Here is a 21,047-nt window from a genome sequence, read left to right on the forward strand (position 1 = left end):
TCCGATTGATGCTGATGCTCGAGAGGAGTGGCTTCGCTTTGGACCCATTCCTTGAAACAAAAACAACAACACTAGAAAGTGAAAAGAGATTAAAAAAAGGGATTAGGGAGATTTTTTAGTCTCTATGTCTTCTTTTAATCTCTTTCTCAAGCCTTTGTCCTACTGCTCCTAAATGTGACATGCAACAAAACAAAAACAATTAATTAGAGTAAACTGAAATTTAAATTTTAAAAATGAACTAAAAACATATCTGATGGGTTGCCTCCAATTAAACGCTTCTTTAAGATCCAAAGCTTGACCTTTCAAATTTTGTGTTAGGGCGACATATATGACAAGATAAACACATCATCCTTCTTCTTCCTTTTTTTTGGCAGGAATTCCATCACTTTCAGGAATTGAAGGATTTTCTATCATATACTCTTTAATTTTATAGTATCGAACAAAACATAAATCTCATCCAATACTTAATCTATTTCTCCTATTTTATCAGCCTTGTTGCTAGGTGTATGACTATTATTTTGTTGAAGATATTGTAGACATCTAAGTCTAAAAGAATTATTGAAATTGAAGCTTCCTCCAAACGATACAACCATCATCTTGCATTCTAGCTCTTGTCCCACATATCTTTTTTCAACTCCGCTACTTCTATTCCTGCTTCTATTTCTTTATCAGATGGTGTGTAAATTTCTTCTTCTTTCTCTTTTTCAAGTCCTTCTTCATCGACGACATCACATTCTTGTTTGAATTCTCTTTCAATTTCCCTATATTTAGGACTATCTAAAACTTTTCCATCGAATTCCCCACTAGAGCTCAGTTTTAATGCTAATTGGCTAGATACTAGACCAAGTTACATAACTAAGTTCTCGAATGATGCTTCCATATCCCTTTGTAAGGTTTCTTTCTGCTTGTTGATTTTTTGGAAATTGATTTGAGTAACCTTTATGAACTGAGTCAAGGTTTCTTCAACTCTTCCTTCATCGAATACCTCACATTCTTTCTTGACTTCTCCTTTGAATTTTGCATCTCTAGGACTATCTAATATATTTTCATAGAAATCCCCACTAGATCTCAGTTTTAATGCTAATTGGCTAGGTATTTGACCAAGTTACATCTCTAAATTCTCGAAGGATGTTTCCATGTTACGACACACGGTTTCTTTATGCCTATTGATTTTCTCGAAATTTAGTTGAGTCTTATTTATAAATTGAGTCAAGGTTTCTTCAAGTTGAGATGATGACTCCTCTTCCCATAAATGATCAGTGTTGATGTAAGGTTCTGGATCTGAATAATTTCTAGCATTTTCCAAAATGAGCATTTTTGCTGCAAGTTCCTTTGAATAAGATTCAAACTTCACCAATGTAGCATAAATGCCATCTTGCATGATTGTCTTGACCTTGCATACAAACAAAAAGTAAAATACTTTAGTAGCACTGCACTAATAAAAAATATAAACAAAAGTTAAACTAAAAATAAAAAGAAATAGGAAAGAAAAATTAAATAGAAACAAAAATAAAATATTTACAAATTAAAATATTTACAATTGAAAAAAGAAAAAAAATTGCACAAACGTTGCCTTGTTGAAATTATCAATAATCCCCAGTAACGACGCCAAAAACTTGATGACTTCTCGGCAAGTGTACTGATAAAGTCGAAGTAATAAAAAGATTGAATCCACATGGACTTCCTTCAAGCAAGACAAAATGTATGTAATGTATAGAAAACTAGTAAAAAGGAGGGGTTTCTGAGTTTCAGTGTGAAAAGTAGATAAAAGAGTAAACAATATCACGAAAATGGTCAGGTTGTGTTCTAGAATCCCCTATTCATCTACTGTTGTTATTTGATGCCTTGCATGAAAGGTCTTTTCACTATAACAACACAACAAATTAATAAAACCGTTATAGCCGATCCCTCACGAAATAACTCATTAACCACTACTTGGATCTTTCTATCCTTAGTCCTCCAGCGTAAGAAGGGTTAGACGATTTATAAAATGTTAATTCTCTATGCCACTACTCAGAGTCTCCTATTCCTATTCAACCAGCATAAGTACAACAATTGCCATAGGTCTAATACATAGACTAATGATCAGTATTTCCCATGTGTCCAAGATCAGATTAAAATAGTATCTCACATAAAAAGCATTAAGAACAATAAGCAATTGAATGGAATTATAAATCAAAAGGTTTATACAATGGTCAAATCAACATTAATCCAACAATACAGAAATAGGTTCATCATAACAAAACCTAACCTAGAGGAGTTTAACTACTCATAGTTCAATTAAAAATACCATAATTGATAGATGAAGATAACATATGAAATCCCTTGAAGTAATGGCCTCCAATGGCTTCAAATGCTCTAAAAATCACCACTTGTGCTCTCAAAATCGTGCCTTGATCTCCCAATTTCGTAACCCTTGTGAAAGTGCAGAAAATCCTTTTTTAAAGGCGTCAGAATGGACCAGAACGTGTTAGAAAAGACTAGAAAAAGTATCTATCGCGTGCGTGATACCTTGCATCACACACACAATGCAACTTTAATGACCCTATCGCACGCGTGATGCTGTATGATGATGCACGAGATTATTTCTGAAACTACATCCTTTTTTGCTCCTTTTCACTTCAATTTTCACTAAGTCCACAATTTTCACACTTGGATAATTTTTCCTCACACTTTGGTCATTCTTCTTCATTTTTGCTCAACTTCCACTTATTTTGCTCCGATTCTTCGACTAAAAATATGCAATGATATACTGTAATCACAACCCCAAACTTGAATCATTGCTTGTCTTCAAGTAACTCGACTACAACTGCATATTTTAACAGAAAAATGAATTACAATAATAATGAATGAACATCACCAATTGTGTTACCTGATCATCATTCCAGTTCCCGACTTCAGTCGAGCAAATTTGGAAAAGTTCTTCCAACACAACAAGTACTCAACCTATCTCTCAACTCATTAAATTTTCACTCGAATTGATAGGGTAATCACACAATCAATGTACAAAGATATTTTACCATAAGTTTGTAAAATTTCTAATAAAATAAATCAAAGTCATCTAAACACACACTTTTGGAGGTCTTTCAAGGTTATAATTGACTTATGTCAGGGTATGATAATTTGGGATATTAGGGCTTAAATCTTTGCAGTTAGGTACCTAGTTTTCCTTATTTTATCATATTCCTTTTCATATCAACTCTTTCTTAATTAATTTGGTACTAGAGATTAACATTTTATGGTCCTAAACATTGCTTTTCTCATTTTTTGAAGAAGTTGCTTTGACTTCTTGATTTTTCTCATTTTTATTTCTGAATTTTTGACCAAAATCTCTAGTACACCAACCCCAAACTTAAACTTTGCTCACTCCCAAGAGCAACTCCAAACTTATTCTTTTGCATATGACCAAGGAACTAATTTTTCTACCTAACTATAAAGAGAGGGTGGAAAGATTTAATCTTTCAAGTCAATTGGCTAATAGATGTGGCTATGTCACCAAAAGAAAGGGCTTAGGCTCAAAGGGGTTAGAAAAGGATATAAACATGATATATGGGTTAGTTTGAAAAGGCTCAGAGTTTACTACAAACAAGCGCCTTAATGTGTATTTATCAAGCCAATAGATTAATTCAGAAATAATGCAAATTCTAGAAAATAGCAATTGTACGAATACTCTTATAAGAAGGTAAAGTAAACTATGGAATATTTGGCTAAAACCTTATTAGTTGACGTATCTGGAGATTCAGTACAAAGTAGTTGGTTATTCCTTTCTTCATCAACTTTCAAACTGCAAGGAACTTTTCTAATGATCACCTTTTTTTATGATGCTTATGGTTCATCTGTTCTTTGTTAAAATTTCAATTTTATAATTCTGAAAGAAACAACAACAACAAACTTGTTTATTAAAGATAAACATAAATATATTGGTACAAAGGGGAACCAAGTATTGTAACTAACATTCTATATTAACTTGAGAGATTAACTTGTTGGACGTAAATGGGAATTGCAGAAATTAATACAAATTCAGAAAACTCCAAATTAACATGTCATTGGAGCGGAAAAAGTCTTGCACGTTTTACATGGTGTTGTTGAAGTCTTGGTTCTATTTGGTCCACTCTGCCCTCGTCCGATTGATGTTGATGCTCGAGAGGAGCAACTTCACTTTGGACTCATTCCCTAAAATAACAACAACAACAACAACACTAGAAAGTGCAAAAAGATTAGAAAAAAAAGGATTAAGGGAGAGTTTTTAGTCTCTCTTTCTTCTTTGAATCCCTTTCTCAAGCCTTTGTCTTACTGCTCTTAAATGTGACATGCTTCAAAACAAAAAAAATTAATTGAAATAAAATGAAATTTAAATTTTACAAATGAAATGAAAACTTATCTGATGAGTTGCCTCCCATTAAGCGCTTCTTTAAGGCCCTATATTTGACCTTTCGATTTTTATGTTAGGGCGGAATATATGACAAGAAAAACACATCATCTTTCTTCTTTCTTTTGTTTGGTAGGAATTCCATCACTTTCAGGAATTGAAGGTTTTTCTTCCGTATTCTCTTTAGTTTGATAGTATTGAACAAGGTGTAAATCTCTTCTAATACTTCATCCATTTCTCCTTTTTTATCAGCCTTGTTACTAGGTGCATGACTATTCTTTTGTTGAAGATCTTGTAGTTTAATATCTAAGTCTAAAAGAATTATTAAAATTGAATCTTTCTCAAAAATGATACAATCATCCTCTTGCATTCTTGCTCTTTCCCCACATATGTTTTTCACATCCACTTCTTCTATTCTTGCTTCTATTTCTTTATGAGATGGTGTGCATTTTTATTCTTCTTTCTCTTTTTCAATTCCTACTTCATCGATAGCCTCATATACCTGTTTGAATTCTCTTTCAATTTCCTTATCTCTGAAACTATCTAAATTTTCTCATCGAACTCCCTATTACAACTCAATTTTCATGCTAATTGGCTAGTTACTATACCAAGTTGTATAACTAAGTTCTTAAAGGATGTTTCCATGTCCCTTTACAAGGTTTCTTTCTTCCAATTGATTTTCCGAAAATCAATTTGAGTAATCTTTATAAACTGGGTCAAGGTTTCTTCAACCCCTCATTCATCGAATACCTCACATTCTTGTTTGATTTATCTTTCAAATTCCGCATCTCTAGGACTATCTAATATATTTTCATAGAAATATCCACTAGATCTAAGTTTTAATGCTAATTGATTGGATATTTGACCATGTTGCATCTCTAAATTCTCGAAGGATTTTTCCATGTTACATCGCACAGTTTCTTGATACCTGTTGATTTTCTCAAAATTTAGTTGAGTCTTCTTTATAAACTGAGTCTAGGTTTCTTCAAGTTGAGATGATGACTCCTCTTCCTATGAATGATCAATGTTTATGTAAGGTTTTGGCTCTGAATAATTTCTAGCATTTTCCAGAATGAGCGTTTTTGCTGCAAGTTTCTTTGAATAAGCTTCAAACTCCGTCAAGGTAGCTTAGATGTCATCTTGTATGATTGTCTTGACCTTGCATACAAACAAAAAGAAACATACCTTAGTAGCACTACACTAGATAAAAAAAATTAAAAAAATGAAACTAAAAAGAAAAATAAATAGAAAAGAAAAATTAAGAAGAAACAAAAATAAAATATTAACAAATGAAAATATTTACAATTGAAAAAAGATAAAAAACAAAAAAAACTAAATGTTGCACAAGCGTCACCTTGTTCAAATTATCAACAGTCCCCGACAACGGCGCCAAAAAATTGATGACTTCTCAATAAATGTACCGATAATATCGAAGTAATAAAAAGATCGAATCCATAGGGACTGCCTTCAAGCAAGAAAAAATGTGTGAAATGTATAGAAAACTAGTAAGGGGGGGGGGGGGGTCAATATTCAGTGCAAAAAGTAGATAAACGAGTCAACAATATCACGAAAGTGGTCAGGTTGTGTTCTAGAATCCCTTATTCCTCTACTATTGATATTTGATGCCTTGTATGAATGGTCTTATCACTATAATACCACATCAAATTAAAAAAATTGTTATAGCCGATCCCTCACAAAATAACTCACTAACCACTACTCGGAGCTTTCTATCCCTAGTCCGCCAGCGTAAGTAGGGTTAGGCGATGTATATAACGTTAATTCTCTATGCCACTACTTGGGGTCTCCTATTCCTATTCAACCAACATAAGTACAAAAATTGACCTAGGTTCAACATATAAACTAATGGTCAGTATTCCATATATGCCCAAGATCATATTGAAAGAGTGTCTCACATAAAAAGCATTAAGAATTGTCGCTACGCGAAAAACTGACTACGGTTCTGACACAGAGTCGCCACCAAATTTTATTTATTCCTACATGAGAGGAAAGGGAAAATAAATGATAAAACCCTATAAATAAGAAAAATGGAAAGGATTGGTGTTACAACCAAATATGGATTCGGGAGTCGGTTATGCAAGGGGAAGGTATTAACACCCATCACATCCATTTTACTCGATGGGAACCATCTAAGTTGTCTACATGTGTGGGTGTTTATATTAAAGTTTACTTACTATCAGGAAAAAGGGAAAGGGTTGGTTTATTATTATTATTGTGCTCGCCAAGGATTAGGGCCCTTGTGCCTGCGTATCATCATTGGGGAATGAAGAATCAGAGCTCCGTAGTTCGGAGTAGAAAATGATTGTTTGTTGGTTATTTTTACCTTGAAAAGGGGTTTTCGGAGTGATGCCCTAAGACGCAAAAATAAGGTTTGATGAGTTGATATTTGTTTTATGGTTCTAAGAGATTGTTGTTGATTAGGATTGCACTAAAGACTATGGGTAGAGGCGAATATTTTAGACAAACGAGCCAAGCGTATTATGTCCAAAATAATCAGAGTAAGGGTAGGAAAACTCCATTCTTACTCATTCTCCACCACTTAAGGCTTATGACACACAATTCTAATCATACTTTTATTGTATTTTGAATTTGATTAAGAAAATATCGCTTGACGTTGGATCAAAGATTTATTTCTTATTGATTTTAAAATGGTGAGATAAATGGATATTTACAAGGAAATAAATGCAAGAAATAAATGGGTCTCATTGTAAGGTAGACCAAGAGAAAGCCTTGTGTGTGCGACCTATGCTAACAAGTGGATAATGAGCTTAAGAGCATGTCTCCATAGGGTATTTCCATGAATGCCATTATTACAATGAAATTGCAAGGGTCCTAATGAGTCCTCTAAGTCCAACACTGAGTCACAAATGAATGCAATTGTTTTGGTTTTTTGATTTTATCATGTATTTGTTCTTTTTGATTATGCAATGACAATGAATACATGTCAATAAGATAAAGGTGCATGGGATATATACAATGATGATGGATATGAGAATAAATTACTTGAAAATAAATAACAAGAAAGTAAACTAACAAGAGAATAAATGAAAATAAATAGATTAGGTCAACAAGTCAATGGTTAATGATAACGGTTAGTAGTTAGAAGTCAAATTGCACAAGGTAACCACCTATGGATCAACTATCCACAAGTCAAAGGACTCAAAATATGGCGCATCAAGGGATAACCTATTATTGATGCAAAGTATTGAAGATGATTCATGATCATTTATCAATAGATTTGGATCGAAGAAGGTTGAATCAACCTCAAGTCCATCTATCAATGATTTAAAGTGTGAAAGATTTCATCACCCAGGTAATCACACATTAAAATCAGATAAGATACAAGTCACACAACAATTTCCAAATGGTTAGTGGTTAGTGATCAATAGAAACAATGAAACACAAAGAAATCAGAAAGTAAAGCTCAAGTCAACACAAAGGTGTCATCTAAACACGAAGAGGTGCAAACATGATCAACTAAGGGCAATCTATCAACACCTCAAAGTGTCAAGAATTATTCGTTGATCATTCATCAACATATTTGAAGGGGTGAAGGTTTAATCATCCTTAGGACCAATCATCAATGATATTTTTTAGATTATCATCAACCAAATATCAATAATAAAGGGAAAAAGGTCAAAACAAATATATGATAAAAAATAAAAAATAAAAATAAAAATATTGAGGATATATAAAATCAATGGTTGGTTAAAAAAAAGTTGGAAATGAAATAAATAAAATAAATAAATAACAAAAACAAAAGGTTGAAAATGATTTAAAATAATAATAAAAAAAGAAAATAAAATGGGCCAGGGGGTATGGAAAGGAAATGTGTGGCGTGGAAGAGAAAGAAAATGAGGCCCAATTTATTCAAGCCCAAGCAATTGGTTGAGGGTTAATGATCTATGAAGCATGCTCTTTCTTCTAGTAAATTTGATTTAAAGAATTTATGGGTTCAAGGTATTGCGTTGCCGAAGAAGAAGACCAGAGCAACAATGACAACACGCGTTTTAGGTTAGTATCTCTGTATGCTTGTTTCTTCTTCTTCTTCTATTTCAGAGGGTGAATGAGAAAGAAACATAATTTTTTTTGGGTGTGTGTTCAATCTCGATATTGATAAACCTCTTTATTCATTATGAAAGGTGTGTTTTTTATAGTGGAAAATGCTAGGGTTTGTAGTGCTTGAGAGGGAGAGAGGGTAGTGGACTTTGTTGGTGCAACATCATGCTTGCCCAAATGCATGTTTGTTATGAAAAAGTAGACTGCACTTTTGTACCTTTTGCTTGAGGATGTTTTGTTTTTTTGGGCTGTTGTAGATTTACCTCAGTAAAAAAAAGTGAATAGGTGAAAATTGTGATTTTTGCATTTTGTTGATTGTTGGTGGATATTGCCTACTAACTTGCTTGCTATGGATTTTTTTGACTGCTTGGTGAATTGATGTTGTGGCATGTTGAATGTGAAGGTTTGAGTTTTGTATCTTGATGATGTTATTGTGTAGCAGGGGTAAAGATTCCAGGTGATTGCTGCAAGGGATTGGAATGGGAGTGAACTACAGTTGTTTGATGTTGCTTGATGCCTGCTTGAATATGGTTGCAATTTATTTGGCATGGAATTGATTGGAATTGTTGCTGAAACTGATAGCAGGTTATTGATGGTGTCGTTTCATGTTGATACAGGGTTTGCCTTGGTCTGCTGCAGGCTTGTCATGGCATGGCAATGTGGTGACTTGGTATGAAGGTATGAGTTGAAGGTAGAGAAAAACAAGAAAGTGGGGTTTGAATTGTTTTGGAAAATAAAACTTTTTAAGAACTTAGACACACGCATAATAAAAAGAATTCAACACAGAGTTTTATACTGGTTCACTTGAAATTCAAAGCTACTCCAGTCCACCCGGCCAAGGTGATTTCGCCTTCAAAAAGGACTTAATCCACTAATCTTGAAAGATTACACAAACAACCATCTAAGAGAAATAATCCCTTAACCCTATCAAGTATTCAGACTACACAGAGTCACTTGAGGAAATATCTTAGCAATGATATGATTAGTAATGAACAGTGCTTCTAACAATAAGCAAATATTACAGAACATAAGAGCAAGAAATGTTTTCACGTTAGAGCAGCAACTCGTGAGAGAGTGAAAATAAAGTAATGGAAGAAATGTATTCTCGTGTGTCTCAAGTGTATTTCTTGTGAAGCGTTCCATCCTTTTTATAGGAGAATGAGAGGACCGTTGGGTGATGTTAATGACAGAATCTTGGTCATTGAAGAATGATTAATGGCATTACTCTCCTTGTTCTTTCCAAAGCAGTAATGGGACACAATAACTTCTTTCTAAAGATAGTTTCTTTCCAAAGGCAATATTCTTCAATGTTAAGTTTCCTTGAGTCAGCGAATCCTGTAGTCAGAGTCTTTATTTAACAATATTCGTCTGCAGAGGATGCTTGTATCCGACTTCATCAGAGTTTCTCTTTATTTGACTTCTTCAGAGCGTATGTCTTCAGAGTCTGGATTCATTCTTTTCTCTCAGAGTTTCTGACTTCTTTAGTTTTTCTAGCACCTGTGTTAGATTAGAGTCAAAGTCTTCTGGTCACGTATCTTCTGAGTGGTATCTTAGCGCTTGATTTTGTATATGATGACTGTCTATCTGATTGTTTTGGTAAGAGTCTTGCACACTTAGAAAAATTTCGTTAGGGTACCATTTTTATTTCATCCTTTGTTATCATCAAAATCTTAGAGATTCATTGTGGAACTAAATTTGTTCTTACAATCTCCCCCTTTTTGATGATGACAAAACAAGTCAGAATAGTGATGAAATAGTACGTAATATCTCAAAAACAGATAAAAGGAATGAACTCCCCCTGAGTTAGATCATCAAATTTAACAAAAGTTCTTACCGGACCTTCCTTTTGTGGAGTTGGTTTTGTACCTTAGCTAGTTTCCTGCATAACTTTAGTTGTCATAAGTTATTAATATTTATTTATGTTTGCAGTGCCTTGAGAGGTTTTAGATATGTTTTCATCAGAGCTGTTTTTAGTTCTACCCCTTTTTGTCAGAATCAAAAAGACTTAGAAAAAAATAGGCAAGAACGGATATTCATATAACAGAGAAAACAGGTACAGATAGGCAGCAAAGAAAGCATAAATCAGAAAGCATTAAAAAACATTAGAAGAAAAAGCAACAAACAAAGAGCCTAAGTGCCTAAGGGTTTGGGGGCGGAGGCATCCTTTGGAGCAGCTGAGTCAACAGGTTCTGAATGTTGGTGTTGACAGAATCCTAGTGATCCAACCTAGCTCGTACCACTTGTTGTTCCTTTTGCAATTCCTCTAGAGAATTTAAGACCAGAGGGGCAAAACCAAAGTTAGATTGCTCCTCCTGAGTCAAAGCATCAGCCCTGGCCTTGGCAGCTTCCTCTGCAGCAATGCGTGCTACTTCTTCAACGTCGACTTTTGCTTTTGCCTCAGCCTCAGCAGCAATCACAACTTCAGCAACAACCTTTTCTTCAGCTTCTCTGATCCTCTGCTCTTCTTCCAGGCGAGCTTTCTCTTCTGCTTCCTTCCTAGCCTTTTCCTCATCCTCTCTGGCCAAGTGAGCTTGGAGCCTTATACCAGCATCTTTGATGAAGTCGTTATGGACTTGTTCAGAGAGGCCTTTCAATTTGAAGGCTTCAGAGGTCATCCATCTGATCACTCTGTTCTAGTGGATCCTTACTGCAGAGGGATCACCACTGATGCCAGAGTTGATAGACAAAGATTTGATCTTCTCCACTGAAGACTCTGCAAAACTCGTTATGTTTCTTCTAAGAAGGGGAAGACAGTTTCTGGTTCAAAGTTAGAGGCTGGGGAGGAATGTGGAGTTTGGTTGGTGTCATTTGTATTTAGAATAAGAGTGATGATGGCAACAAAGGTTTGTGGTGGGGGAATAACAAAGGGAGATGATGTTGTTTGTTCAGGTTGTGGATTTGGTTGAGGTTCAGATGGTGAGGGTATAGGTTGTTCAGGAGGTGGATTAGGTTGTTGTGCAGGTGGTGGTGTTTGTGGTTGTTCAGATGTAGTTGGATTTTGTTGTTTAGGGGGTGCAGAAGTGACTTCTGGTTCAGGTTCAGGTTGTGATGGCTGTTGAGAGGCTAGAGCACGAGCTTGAAGCTGAGCTAGAGTGGGGGATTGGGGGTCAGAGGGTTCGGTGTCAGAGGAAAGGACATAGTATGGTGGGGATGAAGGTGAGGATGATGATGGTGAGGTAGTTTCGTTCAACATTGCTGCTTCAGAAACGGGTAGTGTGGTGGTTGCAAGGTTAAATTTGAGAGATGGTGGATTAGAGGTTTGGTGGTTGAGGGGGGTGTTTCGAATGAGGTGTATATGTGAGTGGTTTGGGGAAGAGAATAAGCAATAGGCTTAAGTTTTACAGAGCGGGAAGGAGGTATAGACTTACTTGGAGAGTCAGCTAGATGGACTAGAGATCTTGACCCAGAAGTTTCTCCCACCTTTGCCTTTTTCGCCTTCTTGGAATTCTCAGAGGGCTCTCGCATCCTCTTCATGAAGTTTGATGGATGCTCAGGTAGCCAGTCCACTGAGAACTCAGAGATGTCCACCCCTTGGTTAGCAAGATCTTGTAGATAGTAAGCTACCACTTCTGGAGGGTCAATCTTGAAGAACAAATAGAGATCGTTGGTGTCGCTACCGGGATTTCACGATAATGAGACCGAGACTAAAGAGATGCCAAAGAGAGGAAAAGTCAGAAGAGTCGCCACCGAATTTTATTTAGTTTAAATCTATCGGAGAGGAGAGGGGAAATAGTCGATAAAACCCTCGGAAAGGAGACGCGTACAGGAAGCGCTAAAAGAGAATAAGGAATCAGTCTTGCAACCGAGATTTGGGTTCGGAAGTCGGTTACGTAAGGGGAAAGTATTAACACCCCTTACGTCCATGGTACTTCATGGGAACCATTTGGGTTGTTTTACATACATGGGATTTATCTATCATTGTTTTATTTTCAAAAGAATATGTGAAAAAAGGGGGTGCTTTTTTGTTATTATAGTGCTCGCCAAGGATTGGGGCCCTTGTGCCTACGTATCACTCATTCAGGGATGAGGAATCAGAGCTCCGTAGTTCGGAGTAGAAAATGTTTGTGTGTTGGTTGATTTTACCTTTGAAAAAAGGATTTTCGGGATGATTCCCTAAGGCACAACAATGAGTTTGATGAGTTGTATTATTTTTACCTTGAATAAGGGTTTTATGAAATGAGTGTTTGTGATTATATTATACTAAAGTCTATGGGCAGAGGTGATTATTCTAGACAACAAGCCAAGTGTCTTGCATCCAAAATAATCAGAGTAAGGGTAGGAATGCTCCATTCTCACTCATTATCTTTCGCAACCTAAAAAATACAATGTGCGAAAAAACAACCGGCAAAAGAAAATGACAGAAGAGTCGCCATCGTGCGTTATTTATCCCAAAGGAGGGAAAAGAAACGCTCGAAGTAAACCTGAAAAGAGGAAAGGAAAAGGCAAGGTCTCACAACCAAATCTTGGGTTCGGGAGTCGGTTATGCGAAGGGAAGGTATTAGCACCCCTACGCATCCGTAGTACTCTACGGGATCCACTTTTGTAGTTCTTGTCTAAAGGGTGTGAGTTCTTGTGCTGTTTACTAAAAAAGGGGTTAAATGAAAATGACTCGCGCGGATGTCACATCCACTGCATACGTATCTCATATGAATATGAGAATCAGAGTCTTCGTAGCTCGGCTGACCTATGGGTTTGGGGGATGTGTGCTCGCTAAGACATCGCGTCTTATGCCTACGTATCTCATCTGGAATGAGAATCAGAGCAAGCTGTAGTTCGGCTAACTACGGGGTTAAGGATTATGTTTTGGGGGCGGACGACGTTACTACGCAATCTACCGGATGCTCGACCTTTGGAGACTTACTCACCTGTAGTAGAAGGAGTAAACGTGTGTTTAGGAGAAGAAAAATCAATGAAGGGTTAGGGTTTGGGATGCTCATGCAAAAAGGCAGTCATTGACGAAGGAACCGCGCTACCTGCGGGGATACGAACACATACAAAACAAACATGTATAAAGTAAATGTGCCAACAAGGCAATCAGAATAAATCTCCCAAATGGTATCCCACAAGCAAAGTGGAATATCCAGCGAGCTATCCCTGCAAAAGTCATGTGAGCCTTCACAAAAACTCAACAAAAGGGTTAGTGAAACAAGATAAGGATTAGGAGAAAACATGCTATGACAAACGTAAGTCAGATTAGAGCAAAACAATATGGTTTTTCATGGATAACAGTATGGTTTCAGAAACCTCAAACCCTGTGGCATACACTTCAGAAATTAAACGATTAAGCATTCAAGGCATTATTTATACATTCATACATAATTATGAACCCGTGGGCGAAAACCTAATGAAATTCATCCATCATACCTCAAACATTCAGAGTATTCGACTTCAAAGCACAAAGGTAATGGGAATAAGGGCAAACCTGATTGGAGAGATCGGTTGAAATCAAATGGCACGGCTGGATTTGCAAGCCAATGTTAGGGTTTGCTTGAGCTGAAAGTGTGTGAGTCAGAATGAACCTTTCAGAGTTGTCTGGAGGTTGCTCTGAACTCTGTTAGCTCTTCTCTCACTATCTTTTTCCCCAGGGTTCTTCTCTCACTATCTTTTTCCCAGACAGGGTAGTAGGAATAGAATGAATTTTGTTTCACTGAAACTCTGAATTTATAACCTGATTTTTGTGGACCTGTGGGCTCAAATGAGAGAGGTCCAAGTCCAAGATTTTTTGTTTTTGTTTTTTTGTTTTTTTGTTTTTTTTTGTTTTTGTTTTTGTTTTTTTGTTTTTTTTTGTTTTTTATTATTAAAACACGTGGGCTTCGCCTAGCGAGAATGACAGCTCATGAACAAACCTTTGCTCCTTCAAGATTAACGTTTTGACTGACGAATAGACCCCTGTTGGAAGTAACTCAAGTCTTTCCCTTGTGTTGACTGATCATCTAAATAGAGCCCACAAAGTATCCTGGATGATGTTCAAGCTTCTTGGATCCGGTTCCGATTGCCATGATGGAATGCAAATGCTAAATGACCTAAAAATGAATGCATGCATGAGGTGTAAAGCGTATGCTTCCAGGAAAAATGAAGGGTAAATTTTGGGGTATTACAGCTGCCCCTATTCAATCAACTGGAGACCTGGAAAGAAGATAGCAGCGGCTTTCGTGCTTTCGAGGTATCAAGGGATTGAATACAATAAAAGCCCGAAAATTTGCACTGAAGTGAAGTGAAGTAACAATGTCTGTCAGAATCGGCAAAGAGGTGGTCTTGAAAGAAGAATCTGTCTGGTACGGTGAGAGCCAGTCTGAATACCGAAAAAGAATGTTAACCTGGATACCAAAATAAATGGTAACACAGAAATAACCATGGCCTGAATGTCGTTTATCAGTCTGAATACCGAAAAAGAATGTTAACCTGGATACCAAAATAAATGGTAACACAGAAATAACCATGGCCTAAATGCCGCTCATCAGTCTGAATACCGAAAAAGAATGTTAACCTGGATACCAAATAAATGGTAACACATAAATAACCATGGCATGAATGCCGCTCATCAGTCTGAATACTGGAAATGACTTCGATCTGAACATCGGGAGATATGAGATTATTAATATCGGTCTGAACACCGAGAGGCTGGCCTGAATGCCACAAGTTGCGTCGACTTGAACGTCGGAAACTTCTTCGATCTGAACATCGGAAAATTGGCCTGAATGCCACAAGTTACGTCGACCTGAACTTCGGAAACTTCTTCGATCTGAACATCGGAGAATTGGCCTGAATGCCACAAGTTGCATCGACCTGAACGTCGGAAACTTCTCCGATCTGAACGTCGGAAAATTGGCCTGAACGCCACAAGTTGCATCGACCTGAACGTCGGAAACTTCTTCGATCTGAACATCGGAAAACTGGCCTGAACGCCACTTCGGTCTAAATACCGGAAACTTCATGCCTGTCAGCATCGGCAGAAATAGGGAACGATAATAAAGGCGGCGCATGGGCCAATGACACTTGCTGGGGATAACAAAGGTAAGTCATGAACAATCTTCAGTCTGAGTACTGGAAACAACTTCTGGCTTATCACTTGGGATACCGAGAATGTTTTATGCTTACATGCGTATGTTTGAATTTTTCAATGGCGTAATGCTCCATGAAAATGGAAATGCTACGCGATTTGGGAGGATGCAATGCAATATGATTCTACATGCAGGGATGCGAAATGCTGGGTAGAATGCCAAGCTGAGGCAAGGGGATCTACTGGGGAAATGATCACCATCTTCTGGACCCTGGCAAGGCTGCTGGAGATGCAAAGCACGAAGAATTCTGTGGGGAAATGACCCGCCACACGGTGTTCTAGCAATGACGAAATACCGAGATTCTGACTGGGGAGAGAACGGCACTGAAAACCTGCTGTTGGGGAAAGCGATAGTGGTTCTGGCAACCACGATCTGCGAGAGATGACTCAGCAGGGGAAGCAAACACCGATACGATACCGAGGTTCTGCTTCAAGGAAAGAAACCATGGATCTGGCATTAGGATTATCGATCTGACCTCGAACTCTGAGGAGCAGCCGCTTCTGCTGGGAAGATACAGTCTGGCACTGTCAACTCCGCTGGGGGTATATAGTCTGACACTGTCAACTCTACTGGGGAGTGTATAATCTGAAACCACCGCTTGGGGGGAGGTACAGTGGTGAGAACCTGCTGGGGATTGAAGAATCTAATGCTCTGATCAGCTATGCAGGGATAAGATACCGAATTCGTGTGTTGGCGACTTCACTGGGGAAAACATTCACGATCATCTACAGGGGATTTTAAGGAAATGCCCCGAGGGTACCTGTTCTGAATAGACGATCCAAAGCACTTAAAATTTACAGCAATTTTAAATGTTTATTAAGCATGTACCTGTAAAGCTCTTATGTGCCATGATGCAATGTTTATCAAAAAATTCGGACGTCATTTTTGCAAACAAAACAGAAAAATGAAAATGAAAACAGAGATATACTAAATAACATGATTTTATTGATTGAATGGCCTCTGAATAGGCATTTACATCAGGAAGCAATCCCTGGAAAGAGGTAATCGCACAACAGATAAAAACAGACATTAATCTAATGGCAATGTGAAATGGATTTCTATTGGGTTCCAATTCTGCTATGACTTGCTCGTCTTCAAGATCCTCCAGATGATCAGCTTTCTGAAAGAGTGATTGGACTGTTTCTTATCCTTCAAAAGTTTCCAGTCATTGACACGAGATGAGATTCAGAACTACTCAGAACGCAGTCATTCGCTTAATCCCTAACTTTTGCCTGGATCGCCCTTTTCGGGTTTTCAATCCACCGGGATACCCATTTTTGCCTAAGTTGCCTTTTCAGGTTTTCAACTTACCGGGTGTACAATCTTTTCACTTTTAATCCCTAATTTTTGCCCGAACCTTTTTCATTTTCTTGGTTCGCCGGGATGCCCATTTTTTCCTAGACTACTCTTTTTATTGTCCAGCGGGTCTATTTCATGCGAAGTATTTTTTAACTGCGTCTGAGTTCACTGGGGAAGTGAAGTTTTCACCATCCATCGTTGCAAGCATTAAGGCCCCACCATCAAAAACCTTGGTGACAATATACGGTCCATCATAGTTAGGAGTCCACTTGCCCCTGTGATCTGTCTGAGGAGGAAGGATCCTTTTCAACACCAAATCTCCGACCTGGAAGCATCGAGGATGCACTTTCTGATCAAAGGCTCTCTTCATCCGACTTTGATACAACTGCCCATGACAAATGGCTGCCATTCGCTTCTCTTCGATAAGACTCAACTTATTGAACCTTGTCCGAATCCATTCAGCTTCGTCTAACTTGACATCCAACAGGACTCTTAGAGAAGGAATCTCCACTTCAACAGGTAGGACTGCTTCCATACCATACACAAGGGAGTAAGGGGTTGCCCCGATCGATGTACGTACTGAAGTACGGTACCCATGCAAGGCGAAGGGTAACATCTCATGCCAATCTCTGTACGTAACAACCATCTTCTGCACAATCTTCTTTATGTTCTTATTTGCCGCTTCAACAACACCGTTCATCTTAGGGCGGTAAGGGGAAGAGTTGTGATGCTGAATGTTGAAGTTCTAGCACAACTCCTTCATCATTTTGCTGTTGAGCTTAGAACCATTATCAGTAATGATTCTTTCGGGAATCCCATAGTGACAAATGATTTCTTTCTTGATGAATCGAGCAACCACATGTCTGGTGACCTTCGCAAGTGACGCTGCTTCGACCCACTTGGTGAAATAGTCGATGGCAACAAGGATGAAGCGATGCCCATTGGAAGAAGTCGGCTCAATCTTTCCAATCATATTGATGCCCCACATAGCAAAAGGCTACGACGAAGACATCACATTCAAAGGATTTGGCGGGCACATGTATCTTATCAGCATAAATCTGGCATTTATGACACTTTCGAGCATATTTGAAACAATCAGATTCCATGGTCATCCAGTAATATCCCGCTCTCAACAATTTCTTAGCCATTGCATGTCCGCCGACATGAGTACCGAAGGAGCCTTCATGAACTTCCTGCATTAACATGTCTGCTTCGTGTCTATCCACGCATCTGAGCAAAACCATGTTGAAGTTCCTCTTATACAGAACATCGTCTTTGTTCAAGAAGAAACTGCCTGCCAATCTTCTCAAAGTCTTTCTATCATTGTTGGATGCCCCTGCAGGGTACTCTTGATTCTTCAGAAAACACTTGATGTTGTGATACCAGGGCTTGTCATCAACTACCACTTCAGCAGCAAACACATATGCGGCCCTATCAAGGCGCATAACATCAATCCTGGGAACATGGTTCCACCGAGTCACCTTGATCATGGAGGATAGAGTGGCAAGAGCATCTGCCATCTGATTCTCATCCCGAGGTATATGATACAACTTTACTGTTGTGAAGAAAGTCAACAATCTCCTCGTGTAATCTCTGTAAGGGACCAGATTGGGCTGGAGAGTATTCCAATCACCATTCACTTGATTGATCACTAGAGCCGAATCTCCGAAGATGTCCAGAGTCTTGATTCTCAAATCAATGGCTTGCTCAATACCCAAGATACAGGCTTCATACTCAGCTTCATTATTGGTGCACTCAAAAGTCAGACGAGCGGTGAAAGGCATGTGGGCACCTTTCGGAGTTGTAATGACAACACCAATTCCACTTCCTCTGGCGTTGACGGCCCCATCAAACATTAAAGTCCACTTTTCGTCTGGATCAGGTCCCTCTTCAACAACTGGCTTTTCACAGTCTTTCATCTTGAGGAACATGATGTCTTCATCTGGAAAATCAAACTTCATCGGCTCATAATCTTCAACCGGCTATTGAGCAAGATAGTCTAACAGAATACTCCCCTTGATGGCTTTCTGGGAAGTATACTGGATGTGGTACTCTGTCAGTACCATTTGCCAACGAGCAACTCTTCCGGTGAGAGCTGGCTTCTCAAATATATACTTGACTGGATCCATTTTGGAGATCAGTAAGGTTGTGTGAGACAACATGTATTGTCTCAATCGCTTAGCAGCCCATGTAAGTGCACAACATGTTTTTTCAAGCATTGAGTATCTCGACTCGCAATCTGTGAATTTCTTACTCAGGTAGTAGATGGCATGCTCTTTCCTACCTGTCTCGTCGTGTTGACTGTAACACCCCGATAATAATATAATAATTATTTAAATTAAGTTAATAAGATATTTATTAATTTAATTAGATAATTGAATTATTATTATTATTATTATTTTGGAATAATAATTATTGGGATAATTGTTTATTTGGAATAAAATAAGTTGGAATAATAAAAAGTCCCATTTTTGGTAAAAAGGGTTGCACGTGAAAAGGAAAACAGAGAGAAACGGTTGAAAGAGGAAAAAGGGCAAAAGGCAGAGCAAGAGAAGAGGAAGAGCTTGAAGTTGCAGAATTGCCGGATTTACTCAGGTAAGGGGGGTTTATCGTCGGTTAACGGGTATTATATGATAATATGTCATGGGTAGTGATAGACCATTGTTTTACCTCTGATTAGATTGTTGTATGCTGGAAATCTGTTGAATTTTTGGGATGAACGAAATTGGGATTTTTATCGAAGGAATTCGTAGAACTTATATGTAATAATGTTAGGATTGGTGAAGACGAATAAGATATGATTCGTGTAGATGATATGGACGATTATTTTGTGTAATTTGGACTGTGAAAGGTTGGATTGGATAGATCCCGTAGCAGAGAAAGCCATTGCAGATCTGAGAGTTCTGGTTTCTGGTCATACGCGTATGGCACTAGGCAATACGCGTATGAGATGGCTGGTACGCGTATGGATGAGGCCTTACGCGTATGGGTGACAAAGATGATATTTTGAACGTGAAATGGTCTCTGGTGGTACGCGTATGGGGAAGCGATACGCATAGCATACGCGTATGGGAATGGCCAATACGCGTATGGATTTGGTCAGGCGTGGGCAATACGCGTATGGGCATAGGCAATACGCGTATGGGCAGAATTGTGAATTTTCTGTGCTGTTGTTGTGCAGTTTTTGGTTGTCTAGGCTGGGTGTTGCAATTCAGCTGATGTATTACATATTAGGGATCATTTCCCGTGGCTTTGAGTAGTATAGGTATTAGTAGAGTGTACTAATACTGTGGTTGTTGTTTGGCATGATCTGATATGCTTATGTGATAAAATATTGATGATGTATGATGATATGCATGTTGTTGTGAATGTATATATTATGCATGTAATTGTGAATGGACTGTTGTATGGCTTCGAGTGTGAGCACAGGTCCATTGCGGATTGTTGTTGATGCTGCATTTGCTAGATGATTAGCATGCATGGCATAGCCTGTGGGGCTGTAGCTAATTCCCATGGTGAGGAATTAGTGAGTGAATTGTTATGGAATTGTTGTTGATGTTTGCATACTAGATAATTAGTGTGCATAGTCTAGCCTTTGGGGCTGTAGCTAATTCCCATGGTGAGGAATTAGTGAGTGAGTCATTAGATCTCAAATGAGTGGGACTAGTGAGCTTAGTAGCCGTATCTGGAGTTGATCGGTGAGCTTGAACTGTATGTTCAAGAATAGTCGGTACCGCATATGTTGAGTCTCATTGCATAATGAATGTATGGCATATAATATGAATGGATGTATTCCAGTATTATATGGTTATTATGTGTTGTGTTGTTGATGATTGAGTATGGTTTGAGATTATACATATGATATATGTTATTGTTGGGTATGATGTTGAGTTGGTACTGCCGTTGCTGAGTGTGTAGTCTGGTTAGGGTGAACAAATGCGTATTTACTTAACATTACATAATGTTGTATAATGCTTATTATATTGATTGAGAAGCTCACCCTTACATCTATTTTTCAGGTAACGAGCAGTGAGTTGAGTAGAAGCTAGTGCTATGGAGTCTAGTGTCGTCCTTAGTGGGTCATGCTCTGGTAGATGTAACATCGGGAGGGAATGTTTGACTATGTTTTAATTTAGCTGTTGATTCAACTTTACATGTAATGTAGTACATGATTTGAATGTCGATGTTTTGTACCCGCTGTGAATTATGCAAAAGAGTCTTATTTTGATTTAACAAATGAG

The 21,047-nt window shown here is 38.0% G+C and overlaps 1 protein-coding gene across 1 annotated transcript; it reads right to left on the reverse strand.

The window, feature by feature from the left end:
• Positions 1 to 604: 604 nt before the first annotated feature.
• On the reverse strand, positions 605 to 11,639 carry LOC127079332 (uncharacterized). The gene is made up of 5 exons (XM_051019730.1): positions 11,199 to 11,639; positions 10,684 to 10,959; positions 5,555 to 5,569; positions 1,110 to 1,435; positions 605 to 830 (listed from the first exon to the last, which is right to left on the reverse strand). Exons 1-5 carry the CDS (start codon positions 11,637 to 11,639, stop codon positions 605 to 607), a joined length of 1,284 nt encoding a protein of 427 aa, XP_050875687.1.
• Between the last annotated feature and the right edge of the window lie 9,408 nt (positions 11,640 to 21,047).

This window comes from Lathyrus oleraceus, chromosome 5 (assembly GCF_024323335.1).
Source record: "Lathyrus oleraceus cultivar Zhongwan6 chromosome 5, CAAS_Psat_ZW6_1.0, whole genome shotgun sequence".
Classification (NCBI taxonomy): domain Eukaryota; kingdom Viridiplantae; phylum Streptophyta; class Magnoliopsida; order Fabales; family Fabaceae; genus Lathyrus; species Lathyrus oleraceus.

What these genes read in the sequence shown, in the direction of transcription:
- LOC127079332 (XM_051019730.1), bottom strand. Translation starts at nt 11,639, where the DNA reads ATGTTGAACGAAACTACCTCACCATCATCATCCTCACCTTCATCCCCA. An exon ending in CTAACTTTGAACCAGAAACT is followed by an intron (nt 10,960 to 11,198) that starts GTCTTCCCCTTC and finishes TTGGCCAGAGAG; the next exon opens with GATGAGGAAAAGGCTAGGAA. An exon ending in TCCTTCGAGAATTTAGAGAT is followed by an intron (nt 831 to 1,109) that starts GTAACTTGGTCA and finishes TCTAGTATCTAG; the next exon opens with CCAATTAGCATTAAAACTGA.